Here is a 16,823-nt window from a genome sequence, read left to right as displayed (position 1 = left end):
CGCGTTCCGGCGCGCACACCGCCTCCGGAACCAACGCGCGCGGAAGGCGGGGCCGGGGGCGCGGGGTCGGGTCCGGACCGCGGCCCGGAAGTGACGCGCGGCGGCGGCGGCGGCGGCGGCGGGCGCGACCATGGCGCACATCACCATCAACCAGTACCTGCAGCAGGTAAGGTTCCCGGTCTGCGGACTGCCTGCCGCCTGCCCGCCCGCTGCCTTTTCTTGTGCCCTGCAGTGGGAGCTTGGGGGGTCTTTTCGCCGGCTGCGCCCGCGCCGTTGGCCACCGGGCGGCAGGCAGACCCGATGTGTGTCCCGGGGGCCGGCCGCGCCCTCGGTGTAGGGGCGGTGGGAGCTGGGGACGGAGACAGCTGGGGTCCGCCTGCAAGCGGACTTGCGTCCTTCGGTAATTGTGTCCCTCAGGGCTGTGTCCACACAGCCTGTAAACGCAGGAGCACAGCGCGAACACAGGCATCGACAGATTCAAAGCATACAGTCTTTGCTGGAAGCAGGGCTTCCCTGATAGCTCAGACAGTAAAGAATCCGCCTGCGATGCAGGAAACCCAGGTTCGATCCCTGTGTGGGGAAGATCCCCTGGAGGAGGGCATGGCAACCCACTCCAGTATTCTGGCCTAGAGAATCCCGTGGACAGAGGAGCCTGGTGGGCTACTGTCCATAGGGTCCCAAAGACTCAGACACGACTGAGCAACTAAGCACAGCATAGCATAAACACTGTAACGGCTTCCCTGGTGGCTCAGACAGTAAAGAATCCACCTGCAATGCAGGAGACCCAGGTTTGATCCCTGGTTCAGGGAGATCCGCTGGAGAAGGGAATGGCAGCCCACTCCAGTATTCTTGCTTGGAGAATCATGGTCAGAGGGATCTGGCAGGCTACAGCCCATGGGGTCGCCAAAACTAGGACACGACTGAACGACTAACACAGCCTTTCCTCTGAGCTATGCTAATTCGCAGGGCTAGAAACCTGGTAATAGGATTAAGGAAAGGCGCGGGGCGGGCGGGGGGGGGGGGGGGGCGGGGGGGGGGCGGGGGGGCGGGGCGCGCGGTGCCTGGACTTTAAAAAATATCCGAAGACTGCCAGGACTTAGGAAAGGTATGTGTTTGGGGCACCGGAAGGAATCAAGACTGATTCCCAGGTTTCTAGCTTGACAGTAGATGAGCAGAACCGATTTGGAAGTAAAAATAAATTATTCTGGACATGTTGTGTTGGAGGTGTTTGCTGACAACCAGGCAAAGATACCTAGTTGGCAGTTGAATATAGTATAACAAGATTGGAACCGTTAACTTAACGGTTAATGGTTCATTGAGAAAACTGATTAAAACAAGAATCATGAAAATACAAATACATGCTTTTGTTTTTGTTTTAACTTAAAGCTTGCAAATATAATACATTCGTTTGCAGTCTTCTGGTTGATGCCTAAGACTTTTTCTTTAAGGATATGTCTACTTTGGCCTTATCTTTGCAGAGTTAACATTTTTCAATATCAGTTTTTATATGAAGTTGAATAAGAACACAGACATTGGAAAACCAATGTGGATATAGAATCTCTCTAGAAGTTTATGCTTTTTTATATCTTATCTCTTGTATATAAACATTTATTTTCTGTACATTTTTATATTTCTCACAATTTTCTTGCCCACACCTAACTGCAGAGTTGGGGGAGGTAGCTTGCCACCATCACTATTTTCCTAGGAGGTCGATCCATTACAAGTCCCACTTCACAGAGCAGCTTAAGTGACTCTCTAGGGTCACTGGGCAAGTAGGTGATACAGTCAGACCAGGAATCCTGGCCCCAGAGTCCATGCTCTGACACCAGGCTCACTGTCTCTGTTAGCCCAGGTTTCACCCATTTCTTGTCTCAGTCAGAACCTGCCTATTCCTTTGCTTCCAAAGTTTATTGTATCTTGAATTTCAGTGACCCTGACAGCTTGGACTTAATTCACACCTTTGCAGCCTCCTTGGCCGGGGCCACCTGTGGACAAGTTGTACATCTTGCGTTTCCCGTGGTCTCTGATAACTTCCATTGGCTTTTGGGTCTGGGGTTTGATTTCACCTTCATAAGCTCATAAGATCTGTTCGTTTCTTGGATGCTGGCAGAACACATGCAGTTCCTTTCCGTTTTGGACATATGTGATCTTCAAGCTTTTCTTTTTTGTAAGCTGTATAAGTGGATCTTCAAATGTTTATTAGTATGACTGAGTAAACTGGACTAATTAACCCTCTTTAGTAAGCAAATAATAAACCACTGGCTGATTCCGCTTTTTCACTGTTTTTAACTGTAAGTCACCTGTTTGCCTCCAGAAGATCTCATTTTGAGATGCAGTGCTTGTCTGCTCGCTGTGGCGGGTGCTGGTTATGCCTCCAGCCCTCTCACAGCAGGGGCAGTGCTGCAGCGTGTTGCCTCGGTTCTTCTGGGTTAAGCGTTTCACTTTCCACGTAACAGCTCTTTTCTCTCCAAATGCTTCAGGTCTGTGAAGCCATTGACACCAGAGATGGGGCGTCCCTTGCAGAGCTGGTGTCTTTCAAGCATCCTCATGTTGCGAACCCACGGCTTCAGGTAGGTGGGGGGCCACGCACGCACGTGTCTGGAGGGTCCCTGGGCCACCACCTTCCTAAGCTTAGGGTGTGAATGGGAAGGGTACTGGTGCTGCTCTTATTTGAAAATCGCTGGGTTCCTTCACAGTTTACCTAATTTCAGTTCATTGATTGAACATTAATGGAGCACTGTGCCTCAGAGCCCGTGTTGAGGTTTGTGCTTCTTCCTGCCTGTAATTGCCGCAGGACTCTCCCGGGCTCAGAGAAGCGCAGCAGGGTCACGGGGTGATCAGCGGACAGGCCGTGGGCTCGGGCTCAGGCAGGCCTGTCTGTCCCTGAAGCCCACAGCTGTGCGGTGGTGCTACCAGGGAGGTTTTACACCTCCTGTGGCTATGGAGGCAGACCTGGGCCCACAGAGCCTGCAGCATTTCCTGGCTGGCTGTTTATGTGAATGTCTGCCAGCCTCTGCTCTCAAATGTAAGCATCCTTGATTCGGATGATAGATGGTATCCGAGTAGAAGCTTCTGTGGAAAGCACTGTTGAAACCTTGTTGAAGTAATGCCCACTTCCTCGTCGATTGCCATTACGCATCGGAGTGTGTTCTATCCAGGAGCTAAACTTTTCTTTTGAAAGAAAGTGTGTGGAGTCTTGGTGGGTCTCAGGTTCAGCTTGCTGGCAGGTAGCCCCTGGAACACATCTGCTGGCCCATATGTGACCTGAGGCTGATCCCTTCATTACAAAACTCCGCCTAACCTCCCATCAGCAGCTCCCCTTACTGGCAGCCTTTGTCCACCCAGTCGTTTCGTCAGAGATTGTGGAGCGGTGACCTTTCCTGTGATGTCATCACCCCTCTCAGATTTGTTGACATAGATATGCAAGTATAGTTACGGTGCCGGAGTAGCGTCCCCGAGTCCCTTTCTTGTTGTGTAAGCCGTCCTGTTACACATTATCGAAAATCTGGCCACTGAGAGGAGAGGGCAGGTGACAGGTGAGTGTCTGCCATCTCCCAGGACTCCTGAGTGGGCAGTCTGTCAGCAGGAGGTGAGGACCCCCCCATCTCCCCTCTCCCCAGGCATCGTCTCCATCTCCTTCGACCTCACATGACCTACTTACCTTTGTTAGGCACGCAGTATCTGCTTAATAAATACACAGAGCCATCTGTGAGCATGCCTGGAGTGCTTCCTGACCTATGGTAGACAAAGCAGACCATGTGCATCTCCTGCATGCAGGTCGGGCTTGATAGGCGTGTGGAGGTAATGAACGGCTTTTTGAATTGCTAACGTGTGAAGAGCTTCTACAACTATAAGGTGTAAATCCTCTTGAAACAAAGGTTTGTCTGAATCTCTTCCTTCGCATTGCATTCTTTCTGTCCCAGTTAAGTTTCTTTTTACCGTTCTTCTTACTGGCATGCAGATGGCCTCTCCAGAAGAGAAGTGTCAACAAGTCTTAGAGCCCCCTTATGACGAAATGTTTGCAGCTCACTTAAGGTAAGCCGTGGGTGAGGTAGGAAACAAGCCAGTCTGGAGGTTGCTGGCTTGATTAGGGGGGTTTTACACCATCTTGAAGCATTGAAAAATTTCCTTTGAAAAAGTAGAAAAGTATGTTTGTAATTGCACTTTGGTAAAACCTGTGAAAATCTTGTGAAGCTTAAAAGACTTTAAAATTTAATAAACTTTTCCATCTCAGGGACCATGTGTGTTTTAAAAGTTAGTGAAATGGTGATCGTGTGTCTGTGTGTCTTCTCTGTGATGCTCGAAGAAGCATTTGATGCTCATTCCACTGGCTGGGTGGTGGGCATTTATTCAGAACGGTGTACAGCCCACCATTGACTTGGCGTTTTTCACGGAAATGCCCAGTTTTTAACCTCTTTGCCTTGAACTGGAAAAGAAACTGGATCAGAGCGGAGCAAATGAAATTTTGCTTTTTATTTACACGTCATGTCTGCTATTTTCACTTCTGAAGCCTCGATTCAGGCCAAGCCGTGGGTCCTAAACCATGTAGTCTGGACTGCCCTCCTGCCAACATGGCCCGCCAGTGTCTCCGGCAGAGGACTGCAGGGGCGGAGCAGGCCTGGCCCCCTGAGACCTCTGGACGAGTTGGAGTACCACTGTGTTCCTGAAGCGTCTTCCTAGATCCATGCCGTGTGCGCTGAGGCTCGGGCTTGGGGAGGGACTGACTGATGCTGATGCTGCCAGCGGGCGTCTGGGTGCAACAGCCTCGCCCCCTGACGCCCGGGAAGGGCCACTGGCACGTTAACAGCGGAACCTCTGCAGCCCAGCTTCTCCTTCTGGGACTTGAGAGGTTTCCTTTTTCAGCCAGTGGCCTCCTGTGAGCCTCTGTGATCTGCTAGCAGGAGCTCCGGCTTCACTCTGGGCCCGTAGAGGGCAGGGCATCTGTGGCGGCCATGAGCGGTGTGGCCGCGTGGCTTGCACCCGGTTCTTGGCACTCTGCCGCTCGTCCTCAGTCCCCGCTGCCCCCTCTGCAGGTGCACGTATGCGGTGGGGAACCACGACTTCATCGAGGCGTACAAGTGCCAGACCGTCATCGTCCAATATCTTTTGTCGTGTGCGTTACTGTTCGGTGTGGGACAGATGCAGCGGTTACGTGGGGGCTGAGATCTCGAAACATCAGACCAGTTTGAGTCATACCTTTTAGTATATGTGCTGCCGAAGCGAGCACTGAGTCATACCTTTAATCAGGGAGAATTAAAACCTTTTGGAAGAGAAACTCATTTAGCTGCTCCACTCAGGTACTTAAATTTAGTGTGAGCTTCCACACTGGTGTCCGGCCACTTGCATAGTAGGGAAGAACCTTGGTTATGGTTAAGAGTTTTATCTAATTCTATTGTGAGGAATAGTATTTTGTTGCCTTTAAAGCAATTGCGTGTAGTTAAGGGATGGGTTAGTCCCCTTGTGGAAATGGAAGAACTCCCAGATCCAGGCGGGCCCAGGGAGGAGTGGACCCTGCCGAGGCCTTGGTCAGGCGGCTCTGGCCCTCATCACTGCAGGGATGTCTCCTGGCTGAGGCTGTGGCCAGTGGGTCACATCTGGTCATGTTATGTGCCTCTCCAGACTTTAGTTGGTTTTTTTGGCCTCACTGCATGGTTTGTGGGAGCCTAGTTTCCTGACCAGGGATGGAACCCAGGTCCCGGCAGTGAAGGTACCGAGCCCCAACCGCTGGGCCAACGGGGAATCCCTCCAGCCGCTTGCTCTTCAGTCGTCTTGTCTGGTATGCACAGAACAGAATTGGTTACTGACCAACTGAGTCTCGTTTGAATTAAAGAATTTTGTAATCAACGAAATAGGCTTTATACTAGAGATCCTAACCACGTTATATGTAACTTAGGATGATCGGGACTCAGAGAAACCAAATAAAATGTGTGAAACTGCCAGTTTAAAAAATCTTCAGACAACAGTGTTTTGTCTTCCTTTGGGGAAAAGCTGTGTAAAGTCAGTGTATTTACTTACCGTGAATGACACTCAGGTGTCTATCACGTGGGCGCGTGTGTTTCTCCCCTTCGAGAACCTGCTGCTGTGGCACATAACCTCCTGAGGGGCGCGGGAGCCCTCACGGTGCAGAACGTGCGCTCGCCATCCTTTCACTTGTAGCACCACCTGAGCTTTTTATGTAGGCCCTTCCTTAACATAGCACGTCATTCCTGCGAGCATTTCAGGCCCACAAAGAAGAAAACTGGTAAGTACGAATAGATAGAGCTGGAAATGAGCTAATGGCTTTCTTCTTTATCAAAAGCAGAAGTTCTTAAGAGATTTACTGTAAATAAATACGTATTGTGTTTTCTGTGTGGGTGTTTGATATTGTGTGTTGACGTAGGATGATGCCAACACAGATACTGGAATTTTAATAGTCAGTGTAAACTTAAATGGCAGGTCAGCCAGATTATTTCCAATGTTTTCCTGTGAATATGAAGTATTATTTCAGCCATTCCATGCCCCCAGATATGTATTAAATACTACTTTTTTTCCTTTGTCAATTTTGATCTTACTTGGGCTTCCCTGGTGGCTCAGCTGGTAAAGAATCGACCTGCAATGTGGGAAACCTGGGTTTGAACCCTCAGTTGGGAAGATCCCTTGAAGGAGGGAACGGCTACCCACTCCAGTCTTCTGGCCTGGAGAAGTCCTTGGGGTTGCAAAAGGTCGGACACGACTGAGCAACCTTCACTTTCACTTTTCGGTTTTAAACTTGGATAAAAGATGTAGATCAACTACAGTCCATTTGGGATGACAGATATAGAATATTTGGGTTATCTTAAACTGTCTTATGATTTATTAAAAGTCTTGGTAAATACTGAAATTTTGTTTATACTAAAGTAACTGAAGGCTTACAGATACCTTTTACAAAAAGTTTTGACTGAAGATCTGTCTTACACATGAAGCTGACACTGCCAGCTAGATTCTAGAAGTCTTTTGACGACATCTGTCTGCTCCACGCCTTGGGCTCTGTTAGGAGATCATTCTGAACCACGGGTCTTGTTTTCATGGAGCCGTTTAGGTGGTGGTGGGGGGAAGGAGAATTCCTGGCCCAGCGTGGGGTGGGGGGCAGTCAGGGCTGAGCCCCTGGCCTCTGGGGAGGCTGGGTCAGCGGGTGCGGAGCTCTTGCAGCCAGACGCACAGACCAGGAGGGGCCGTGGCTCCTGGAAGGAAGGGGAGGGGAGGACCACGGCGCCGTGGGGGTGGGGACCTCTGTCGCGGGTGGGGGCCCTGGGAGTCCCCAGCTCTGGTGAGGGAGCCTCTGCCCTCAGAGCCTCACACACCTGTTTTTGCCCCACAGGGCTCTGCCCGTCATGTACGCGGTGGCGCTGGACCTTCGCATATTTGCCAATAATGTAAGTGCAGTTTCTGTCACTGTTGCTTTAAACCCAGACTCACTGTACCTGTTGCGTAATTTTACGTCACTCTTCCCACAAGTTTTGAGGGATGCGTGGGGTCGAGATACGCCTGGTGCAGAGCAGCAAAAGTGGGGCGGCTCGGCTCGCTGCTGAGGACCTGTCCTCGTCTACTGTGAGGACGTGCCCGGTGCCGCCTTGGCGGACTCGGGGGAGCCAAGGGCCTCTGCTGCGAGGAGGCAAAGGCCTGGACTTGACGCGTCCATTTCCTGGCAGCATCAGCCGCTCAGGGAGCAGCAGTTCTTAACTCTTTGGTCCTCACATCCCTTTACCGTTTCAAAGGCTGTTGCTGACTTCCGGTTCTGGACACGTGGGTGTAGGCACGTGTTTCCTCTCCCCGCTGCTGGGAACTTGAGGCCGGTGAGGCTCTGAGAGGTTAGAGGGGCAGAGCAGCGAGCTCCCTGCATGTCCTTCTTGTCTTCTGGGCGTCCTGGGTCCAGGAACAGCGGGCCGGGTCCCAGACGGGATTCCACGCCAGCCATCTTGTGGTAAAACCCCTGGAGCAAGTGCAAGTGCTGAAACAGATGTCTCCGCAGAGAAATGGAAGATGTAAAACGGCCCCGAATGGAAGCCGTGGAACTGAAGGGAGGTACACAGAAACCGTCCAGGGTGCCCAGAGCTGCTGCTTGTGTAGTTTACATCAGTCTCTAGTGTACTCACACCCCTCAAGTGATGAACCTTTTACACGTAACATCACTGACTTCCTAAATAGAAAGGAGCCACTCGGATTCTCGCATCTGCTTCTGCGGTCCCTGTGCCGGGCATCGTTGTGGTTGAGTGTGTGAAGCCAGACTGCTCCACACAGACGTGGGTGGAAGCGAGAGGCCTGTTCTGATAGCCTTTCCAGGTGATGGCTGACGTCTTTGGCTGAGCGGCACCTGTTCAGGTGCCAGGAGTGGTTTTTACTGCTGGTCATGGTGTGGCCTCTGAGGCCGGCAGTGTGACCTCCAACCCCAGCGGTGCAGATGGATCTTCCAGCCCTGCCCGATTTTGTGATGTCCAAGGCTGATCGTCTGGAAACATTTCAGTCACTGAGCTGCTCAGACATTCCAAATGTTGACGTATTTCATTATGTAAAAAACAGAAGCCAGGAAAACTCTACACTTGTCAGTCTCTCCCGTGACCTCCTCAGAGACGTTTTGAAGTAATGAAAAGCTGCCAGGCTCTTGGTGGTCAGTACGAGTGTTCCAAAATTCTAAGTTGTTCTTGAAAGTGCAGATGTTGTCATTGGCAAGTACTGTCAGTGTTTCCTGGGGGACAGGCCTGTTTCCTTCACCTTCCAGAGACTCATGCTGGCTGGGGGCCCATGCTGGCCGGCCAGGCTCTGTGGCTGTCAGTTCTGGGGGCCCACGCTGGCCGGCCAGGCTCTACGGCTGTCTGTTCCCCATCCAGCTCGCAGGCCAAACAGTGGCCCTGGCGCTTTACCTTAAAAAGCAGACTTGCTGTGTGCATGCTTCCTGCTTCATCACGAGGAGCACTAACACCACGTGAGTATTCAGGGACCAAGACTCTCTGACACGTTCACTGCATCGTCACGGACTCTGAAGAGACGCTTGCTGTGCTGGTCGGTGGAGGGGGACGCAGGCCTGCGTGCTGCGGACGCAGCGGGCAAGCTGCAGTGGGGCCGCGTGAGGGCGCCCACAAGGCCTCCTGCTGCCTTCTCTGTGCCACCCCCTCCGTGTCGTCTGTCGTCAGGGCGTTTGTAACAAGTAAGAAAAGGCTTCTTAGCAGCACGTGGCTTGGGCAACACAGGCTTAAAAGCTCGGTGACCAGCGCACTGGTTTGACTGGTTGAAGAGCGGTTTGGCCTGTAGGAAGTTGGAACGAGCAGTAGACACCACGGTTTTGAGAAGCTGCAGCACAGCCTGGGGGTCTCTTCAGAGCCTGGGGGCTGCCCCTAGGTTGTCCGTTTTCACTTCTGGCTGTGTGGTGATTTTCTTTCTAATTAAGAATCAAGAGGAGATGAAAAGTGAAGGCTTTTGCTTCCTGTCAGGCAGACCAGCAGCTGGTGAAGAAGGGGAAGAGCAAGGTGGGGGACATGCTGGAGAAGGCGGCCGAGCTGCTGATGGGCTGCTTCCGCGTCTGCGCCAGCGACACGTGAGTCTGGGGCGGGCGGCCGCGGCTGTAACCCCATGGCCATGGACGTTTCTGCTTCGAATAATCCGTTGCTTGGTAAGGGATAAGAGAAAAGAATCGTCTCTCATGCTCAGCACACATCGGGCACCGCACCTCTGGGCCCACACAGCCGGCGCGCTGGGTCTCACACTTTCTGAAATTCGTGTGTTGTGTCTCAGTGGTTCATGATGTTGTAATGACAAGAGAAAGTACTTTCACCACGTGTCACAAATGCTTGATAACCGTCCGCTCTTACACAGCATCGCTGCAGACCGAGCAGTTTTCCTCTGCCGCCCGCCAGATGCTCAGCCAGTGTCAGAACTCCTGGGCATCTCTCCAGGTTTACCTGTCGGAGGACACGCCTTCTTTTGTAGTGTTAGGTTCTTTCATGAATTTGACTTGAACTGTGGGGTTTTATCTCAGGATGCGAATTCATTTTGGAAGTTTGCTTTGTGATTTGCACATAAACTTTTTGTTTCCTGTGTAACCTTTAAAACATTACTTTCCCTGCAGTCGTGCTGGCATAGAGGACTCCAAGAAGTGGGGAATGCTGTTTCTGGTGAATCAGTTATTCAAGATTTATTTTAAGGTAAAGTCTGCCTGAATTCTGCCTGTCTTCCCAGAGAGCGTTTCTGTCCCTTGTCAGCCGGCCTGCCAGGTCTGGCTTGAGAGTCAGTCCCCACTGGCCACGCACAGTCCTGGGGCTGGTGTTGGTTGAGGGCCTCTGGGTGCAGGGACTGTTGTCAGTGCTCTGCATGCGTCATCTCTGTTCACCTCCACCCTCTGAGGCTCCAGGGAGCCAAGTGCTGGCACCTCACGCAGGTCCGGGTGTGACGATGGTGTGGTCAGGTGGGGAGCGTGTCCAGTCAGCCCCCTGCAGGTGGGCGTCCCCTGTGGCCTGGCCTGGACGGAGCAGCGGTGTGCTGTGTCCTTAGTGAGCCCTCAGTTCTGATCATGTGAACCCACCTCAGGAGGCGTGTCCTTAGCGACCAGGGGTGGATGGCTGTCCTGCCTGTTGATCTGGAAGACCGTCTGGAGTAGATTCTTGCTTGTTCTAGATCAACAAGCTCCATCTGTGTAAACCGCTCATCAGAGCCATCGACAGCTCGAACCTGAAGGACGACTACAGCACGGCCCAGAGGGTGACCTACAGGTACTACGTGGGGCGCAAGGCCATGTTCGACAGCGACTTCAAGCAAGGTGCGTGACTGCCGCCAGCAGCTGGGGGCCCAGAGCACCTGCCCGCCTTCTGGTGCGGAGGCGGACGTGGTGTCCACGGCGTCCAAGCAGCGTTGCTCCGACACCAAGTCGGTTCATAAAGGAAAATCCCGTTTGTGTTTCTTGCTTGGCACCAGGTCCGAGCCCGTCACCGCTGTGTCCTTTCCTGGGGGAGGGACCCACGCACGTCTGTCCCACGTGTGGGCTGTGCTCCGTGCTTCCCTGCGGCCTCGGCGGGTCCTGGCGGCACAGCACGTGGGGGCTGGGCGGCTCGCGGCTCGGCTCCAGCCTCGGGGGACGTGCCCTTGTGCTGGTGTCAGCCTCGGCGCCTGTGGCTGGGGGCAGCGGGTCAGTGCCACATCCGAGCTGCCCCTTCACGAAACCACGTTATGTGGTTTGTGTCCTTCTCTTTCTCAAGATCAGGAGGCTGTTTATTTTATTTTTCTGAAAGTTTGGAGTGGCCAATATGTGGTGGTCCTTTATGATTCTTCTCTTATTCTCAGATCAGACTTTTAAAACTCACTTCCTTGACAGTTATTCACACGCGAAGCCACGTGACTTCAGGCACCATATGAGACGTAAGAGCCTTTTCACTCCACGTGTCAATAGCCACAGAGGCTCTGATGACAGAAAGAACAGCTCTTTCATAATGAGAGCTCTGTTTTCTTATTCCGTGGGGTTGTGCAGACCAACTTTTCATTTCCTTTCACAGAGTTTTCAATACATCAGTTCAGTTCAGTCGCCCAGTCGTGTCCAACTTTGCGACCCCATGAAGTGCAGCATGCCAGGCTTTCCTGTCCATCACCAAGTCCCAGAGCTTGCCTTCAATATGTATAACTTTTGAAAGAGGACTTTCCTTGATCGGTCCCCTACCTTTTTCTCTCCCCTAAAATATGAAGCGTTGGAATAGCTGAACAGCGAGAGAGTTAATCCACAGTTGACTCGTGGTCGGTCCTGTGTCCTTGGTTACTCTGCATTCGTGATCAGCAGTCACAGACGGAGCGATATCGTGGTGTTTCCCATTGAGAGCACCCATGTGCGGGGCACCCGTGCAGAGCAGACCTGCCCCGTTCAGGTTGGCTGTACACTCGGTTAAGTCTCAGAAGGCATTGGTTTGCTTCTCCTCTGAATCTTCGCTGAGTGCTCTCTCGGATGTTTTTGAATAGCCGACCCTGTGGAAAATGATCTGTTAATGTTGATGGGAGACACTGTTGCCCCTGAAACCTTTGGGCCCTTGTGTAAGGGTGGGTGTGGCGCCAGGCACAGGGTGGGGACGGCTGACCATGTCTGTGGCTGACTCTGCAGCTGAGGAGTACCTGTCCTTTGCTTTTGAGCACTGCCATCGTTCCAGCCAGAAGAACAAAAGAATGGTCCTCATTTACCTGCTTCCTGTGAAGATGCTCCTGGTAAGTGGTCTGTCCAGCTCTCTGGGGGCCTGTCCCCTACAAGGAGTGCGTAGTCATTTCACAGCGTAGCCCATGTGTGGTGGGTCTCGCACAGAGCCACATGTGAGAGCACCCCCAGAATAGAGGAGGAACAAGCCTCAGGTGTGACCCGAACCACTGTCTCCGTGACTGACATTTCCAGATCCTTCTAGAAAGACTTGACTGGTTTTGTTTCCTTTTTCCTACGATTACCTCACTCAAAGGTTTAACATACGTGAGACAGGTAAAATACGCATGTTATGTCTGTTACTCCTGAAAATCTAGAATAATAGAGCTGGATTAACCAAGAGAGAGAAGATCATTCCAGCCTGTCTGGGTGTCTCACTTGCTCACTGAAAGTTGTTTTTGGTATTTGTATAAAAAAAAAAAAAGGCACGTAACTTGGAAGTTAATTGACTAAAACATTCTAACAGTGATAGAGCTTCCTTTCCTCCCGTTGAAGTTTCTTAAAAACTATCAAAGCAGCAGGCACAGCTGAAGCTCGCCCAGCTCTGGACAGCGTGTGGTGGGGAGGAGAGAGTGCACAGCCCTCCCCAGGGCTCACCGACTTTGTGGAACAGCCAGTCTCGGGTTTTCGGCTCGTTGTTCTGGAAGCTGGGTCTGAATCCCTAAGTCCTAGCCTGGTGTTCCCGCAGGGGCCACCTGCTCTGTGATTGTGAACAAGAAGGTCGAGGTCAGGGTCACAGGTCGAGGTCAGGGTCACAGGTCACTGTTGGCAGAGCTGCGTTGGTCCAGGTGTTCTGATGTCTGGACCGGCGTTTGTTTGTTTCCAGTTGACTAGGAAGCATTTTTTGTTCAGTTACTTTGGAAGAAAGTCTGAGAAACACAGGTTAAAAGTTTTTAAAACTTGGTAAGGGTTTTATCAAAGACAGTTCTGTTAAAAATGAGAAGGTTCTTATTCTGGAAAATTACTCTGTCTCAGGGCCACATGCCAACCATTGAGCTTCTGAGGAAGTACCATCTCATGCAGTTTGCGGAGGTGACCCGAGCTGTGAGGTAGTTTCTTCTCTTTCCCTGGGGACCGCTTAGAATATAAAGTCTGTGCAGAGGCCCGCGTGTTGCGAGGGAACTAATGGGGTCCTGTCTCCTGTCCTGGGCGGTGCCCTGCCTGCATCTGCACGTCTCTGTGGCCCAGCGAAGGGAACCTCCTCCTTCTGAACGAGGCCCTGGCCGCGCATGAGACCTTCTTCATCCGCTGCGGCATCTTCCTCATCCTCGAGAAGCTGAAGATCATCACCTACAGGAATCTCTTTAAGAAAGTGTGAGCACAGCCTTCCTTCCTGATTCCGTGGGATGAAGTTGATCTGCAGCCCTGGGCCTTGGTGCTGGTGCTGTCCAGGGGGAGGGCACAGGGTCCAGATGAGGAGGGGTGGCCCAGGGCCCAGGCGAGGGCGCACCCAGGTGAAGGAGCGCACAGTTCCTGGTGAGGGAGCGCGCAGGTGAGGCTGAGGGAGTCGGGGCAGAAGCTCGGGCTGTGTGAAGAGAGGACTCTGGCAGGAGTTCTGACACCAGCCCTGAGCACGCACCTACACGATGGTCAGAGCGTGGCACTGCTGCCTGTCTCCGTTACTCCTGGCCCGCTGACCCTCCCGCCTCTCCTGTGCGTTCCGTTACTCCCGGCCCGCTGACCCTCCCGCCTCTCCTGTGCGTTCCGTTACTCCCGGCCCGCTGACCCTCCCGCCTCTCCTGTGCGTTCCGTTACTCCCGGCCCGCTGACCCTCCCGCCTCTCCTGTGCGTTCCGTTACTCCTGACCTGCTGACCCTCCCACCTCTCCTGTGCGTCAGGGAGTTGTTCGTCTCTTTGTGGAACTCGGAAGCGGGCTCTTGTCCGAGGCCTGGTCGCAGCAGGATCTCGGTCAGACTTCTGGTCCAGGTTAGCGAGGCCCGCAGGTCATCAGACCCCTGACAGTCCCCTGTCAGGCGCATCCCCACTTGAGCGGTGTTGAAATGTGAGAATGGAAGCGTCTGAGATTCAAGGAAATACTCAGTCAAGTGTGCTTGTATTGGTGGCTCTTTAAGTGGGAAAGTCAGTTACACCCGGAAGCTTTGTTTTCTGAGGCTCCTGGCGGGCAGGAGGTGCTGTGTTCCTGAGCAGAAGTTCTCCTGCCCACTTGCTCCTTGTGTCCCGCCAGCAACAGCCTGAGCTCTGCCTCTTCCAGATACTTGCTGCTCAAGACCCACCAGCTGTCCCTGGACGCATTCCTGGTGGCCTTGAAGTTCATGCAGGTGGAGGACGTGGACATCGCTGAGGTCCAGTGCATCCTGGCCAACCTCATCTACATGGTGTGTGGGCTCCGTCCAGGCTGGGGGATCTGGTACCCGCCGTGTCCCCAGAGGCCATGGTGGGGCTGGTGTGTGTGTGTGTGTGTGTGTGTGTACACACTCGTTGTCCTCTCAGCAAGCTGACCGCACCATAGCTGGGGCGGTGGGGGTGGGGGGTGCTGTGCCCCGGCTCCAGTTCATTCACCCTGACAGCCTTGACCTTCAGAGTCATAAGCCCCCGTCTCTCCCGTCCCCCAGGGTCACATCAAAGGCTATATCTCACACCAGCACCAGAAGCTGGTTGTCAGCAAGCAGAACCCTTTCCCCCCGCTGTCCACGGTGTGCTGACGGCCCGGCCCGAGGACAGGGCAGGCTGATCCTGGTCCTCCTCCTGCCCGGAGCGCGTGCTCTGCAGCGGAGCCTCTTGGGTCTTGTCCCGGGAATGATGTTGCTGGCATCTCGGCTGATGAGCGTCCCGTCACCAAGGCCTGGGACTCGCCCTCAGTGCTGCTGCCTCAGCTGGCCGGGCTGCTGGTGACACCCCCCGAAGGCCACTCCATCTCCCAGGCAGCTGCTGTTTACTTCTCAAGAGGACTGTTTGTGAAGGCGTCTTTGTAATTGTTTCTATTAAAAGTGTTTATACAGATGGCGTATTCTTTATTGTATTATCCAGGATACATTTAATTTTATGTTAAATTTGAAACTTTGTGTGATCAAAATGTTTGGTTAATTTAATATTTCTTTTTACAAGCTGAATTTGATTTAAATTTTCCAGGTACTATAGCTATTTTTTTTTTCAGATTACACACGTTTCCTCTGTTTATGCAAAACTTACTAAAGAAGAAAACTTCATGGACTAGAATGGCTCATCTTTGCAAAGGTGCCGAGTATGGAGGGGGCTGTGGCCTTTGTGTGGAGAGGAGCCACCGTGGGACACAGACCCCCGTCCCTGAGGCCTGCCCGAGGCCTGCTGTCTGTGCCCCCGCGTCTGCCCCTCCAGAAGCCAGACCGCGCATCCCGGTTTGCTCTGAAGTCTGCAGCGTGTCCTCGGCTTCTCCATGCAGCCCGTCTGGCCCATCTGGAGGGCTCTTCGGTGCTGTGTGACCCACCCTGAAGGCGTGTCAGCTCTGGGCTCTCACCTGGTGTTTGGTGGCCTCTCCAGGCTGATGGAGCCAGGTTCCAAGAGTGAGGACCCCAAAGAACCAAGTGGAGCTGGATCCACTCTGAGCCGGTCTCCTGAGTCACAGTGTCACCTCTGCCCTGGGCATGTCCAGACTCGGGTGTGGGGATGGGGCGGGCTGGGGACGGCCTGCCGCCGGTGTCTGGCCACCAGCCTCCCCGGTCCCACCAGTCCCCTGAGCAGGAGAGCGTGGCCTGGGGGAGGCGCAGACGCTGGGCTGGGACAGTAGCTCCGTGTTTTCTGATGTGCTGTCCTCACAGCATCCCTGCTCCTCAGAGTCGGGAGCAGCCTCCAGCATGGATGAGAGCCGCGTCCTACCTGGAGGGGGACCCTGGACTTCAGTGAATGTGCCTGGATCTCGTAGTGTGGAAAGCTGGGTGTTCTCCACACTCGCAGGTACTTTCTTGACCAGTAAGTAGTGACACTGAGAACCAAGGAGTTCCAACAAACGATAACATGAGGTCAGCGTCGTACTTGGCAAAACGATGAAAGAAACAACCTCAGGCATGTGTGTGCTGCGTTCCCACCGGTCTGGAAGCCCGTGCAGAGTGTCGGCCTGGCCTTGAGAACACTGATGCCAAAGAAGCAGACAGTCTGTGCCGTCTAATCACATTCCCTTTTCTCGAGTTTTATTGTTTTGATTTGCTTGCCTCACCTGACGTGTAACCATTTTATTAGGTTAACACGTGGTGGATGAGCAGCTTCCACTCTGTGTCTCAGCTGCCCTGCAGGCCTGCAGTGTTCTCAGCAGTGGACTTTCTGTTTAGTGGAAGTGAAAACGTTAGTCCCTCAGTTGTGTCTGACTCTCTGTGACCCCATAGACTGTAGCCCGCCAGGCTCCTCTGTCCATGAAATTCTCCAGGCCAGAGTACTTGAGTGGGTAGCCATTCCTTTCTCCAGGGAATCTCCCCGACCCAGGTCTCCTGTACCGCAGGCAGATTCTTCACCGTCTGAGCCACCAGGAAGCACAGCCCGTAAATGCTGCAGGGAGAGGCCTGTGTCTGCCCGCGCTGTTTGCCATGATTTCCAGATAGGGTTTCTCCTCCAGCAGATACAGATTGTATGGCAAACTAGTGTCAGCAGCAAGACTGCAGACATTTTTGCAGGATTCATCATGAACTCATTACCAAATTCAGACTTAAATTGAAGAAAG

The 16,823-nt window shown here is 52.9% G+C and overlaps 1 protein-coding gene across 4 annotated transcripts; it reads left to right on the top strand.

Annotated features, from left to right (window-relative positions):
* Positions 1 to 65: 65 nt before the first annotated feature.
* On the top strand, positions 66 to 15,136 carry PCID2 (PCI domain containing 2). 4 transcript variants are annotated; one of them, XM_027558027.1, is made up of 14 exons: positions 66 to 166; positions 2,481 to 2,570; positions 3,962 to 4,035; positions 5,034 to 5,099; positions 6,200 to 6,241; positions 7,337 to 7,391; positions 9,444 to 9,547; positions 10,079 to 10,154; positions 10,624 to 10,765; positions 12,089 to 12,189; positions 13,151 to 13,224; positions 13,364 to 13,489; positions 14,388 to 14,511; positions 14,749 to 15,136. In XM_027558027.1, exons 1-14 carry the CDS (start codon positions 131 to 133, stop codon positions 14,836 to 14,838), a joined length of 1,200 nt encoding a protein of 399 aa, XP_027413828.1. In that variant the 5' UTR covers positions 66 to 130; the 3' UTR covers positions 14,839 to 15,136. The 4 variants fall into 4 exon arrangements, with proteins under 4 accessions (XP_027413828.1, XP_027413831.1, XP_027413829.1 ...); XM_027558030.1 differs by having other exon boundaries at positions 14,388 to 14,515; XM_027558029.1 differs by having other exon boundaries at positions 129 to 166; positions 9,448 to 9,547.
* The last annotated feature ends 1,687 nt before the right edge of the window (positions 15,137 to 16,823 follow it).

This window comes from Bos indicus x Bos taurus, chromosome 12 (assembly GCF_003369695.1).
Source record: "Bos indicus x Bos taurus breed Angus x Brahman F1 hybrid chromosome 12, Bos_hybrid_MaternalHap_v2.0, whole genome shotgun sequence".
Lineage (NCBI taxonomy): Eukaryota > Metazoa > Chordata > Mammalia > Artiodactyla > Bovidae > Bos > Bos indicus x Bos taurus.
This window is presented reverse-complemented; position numbering and strand designations above follow the sequence as displayed.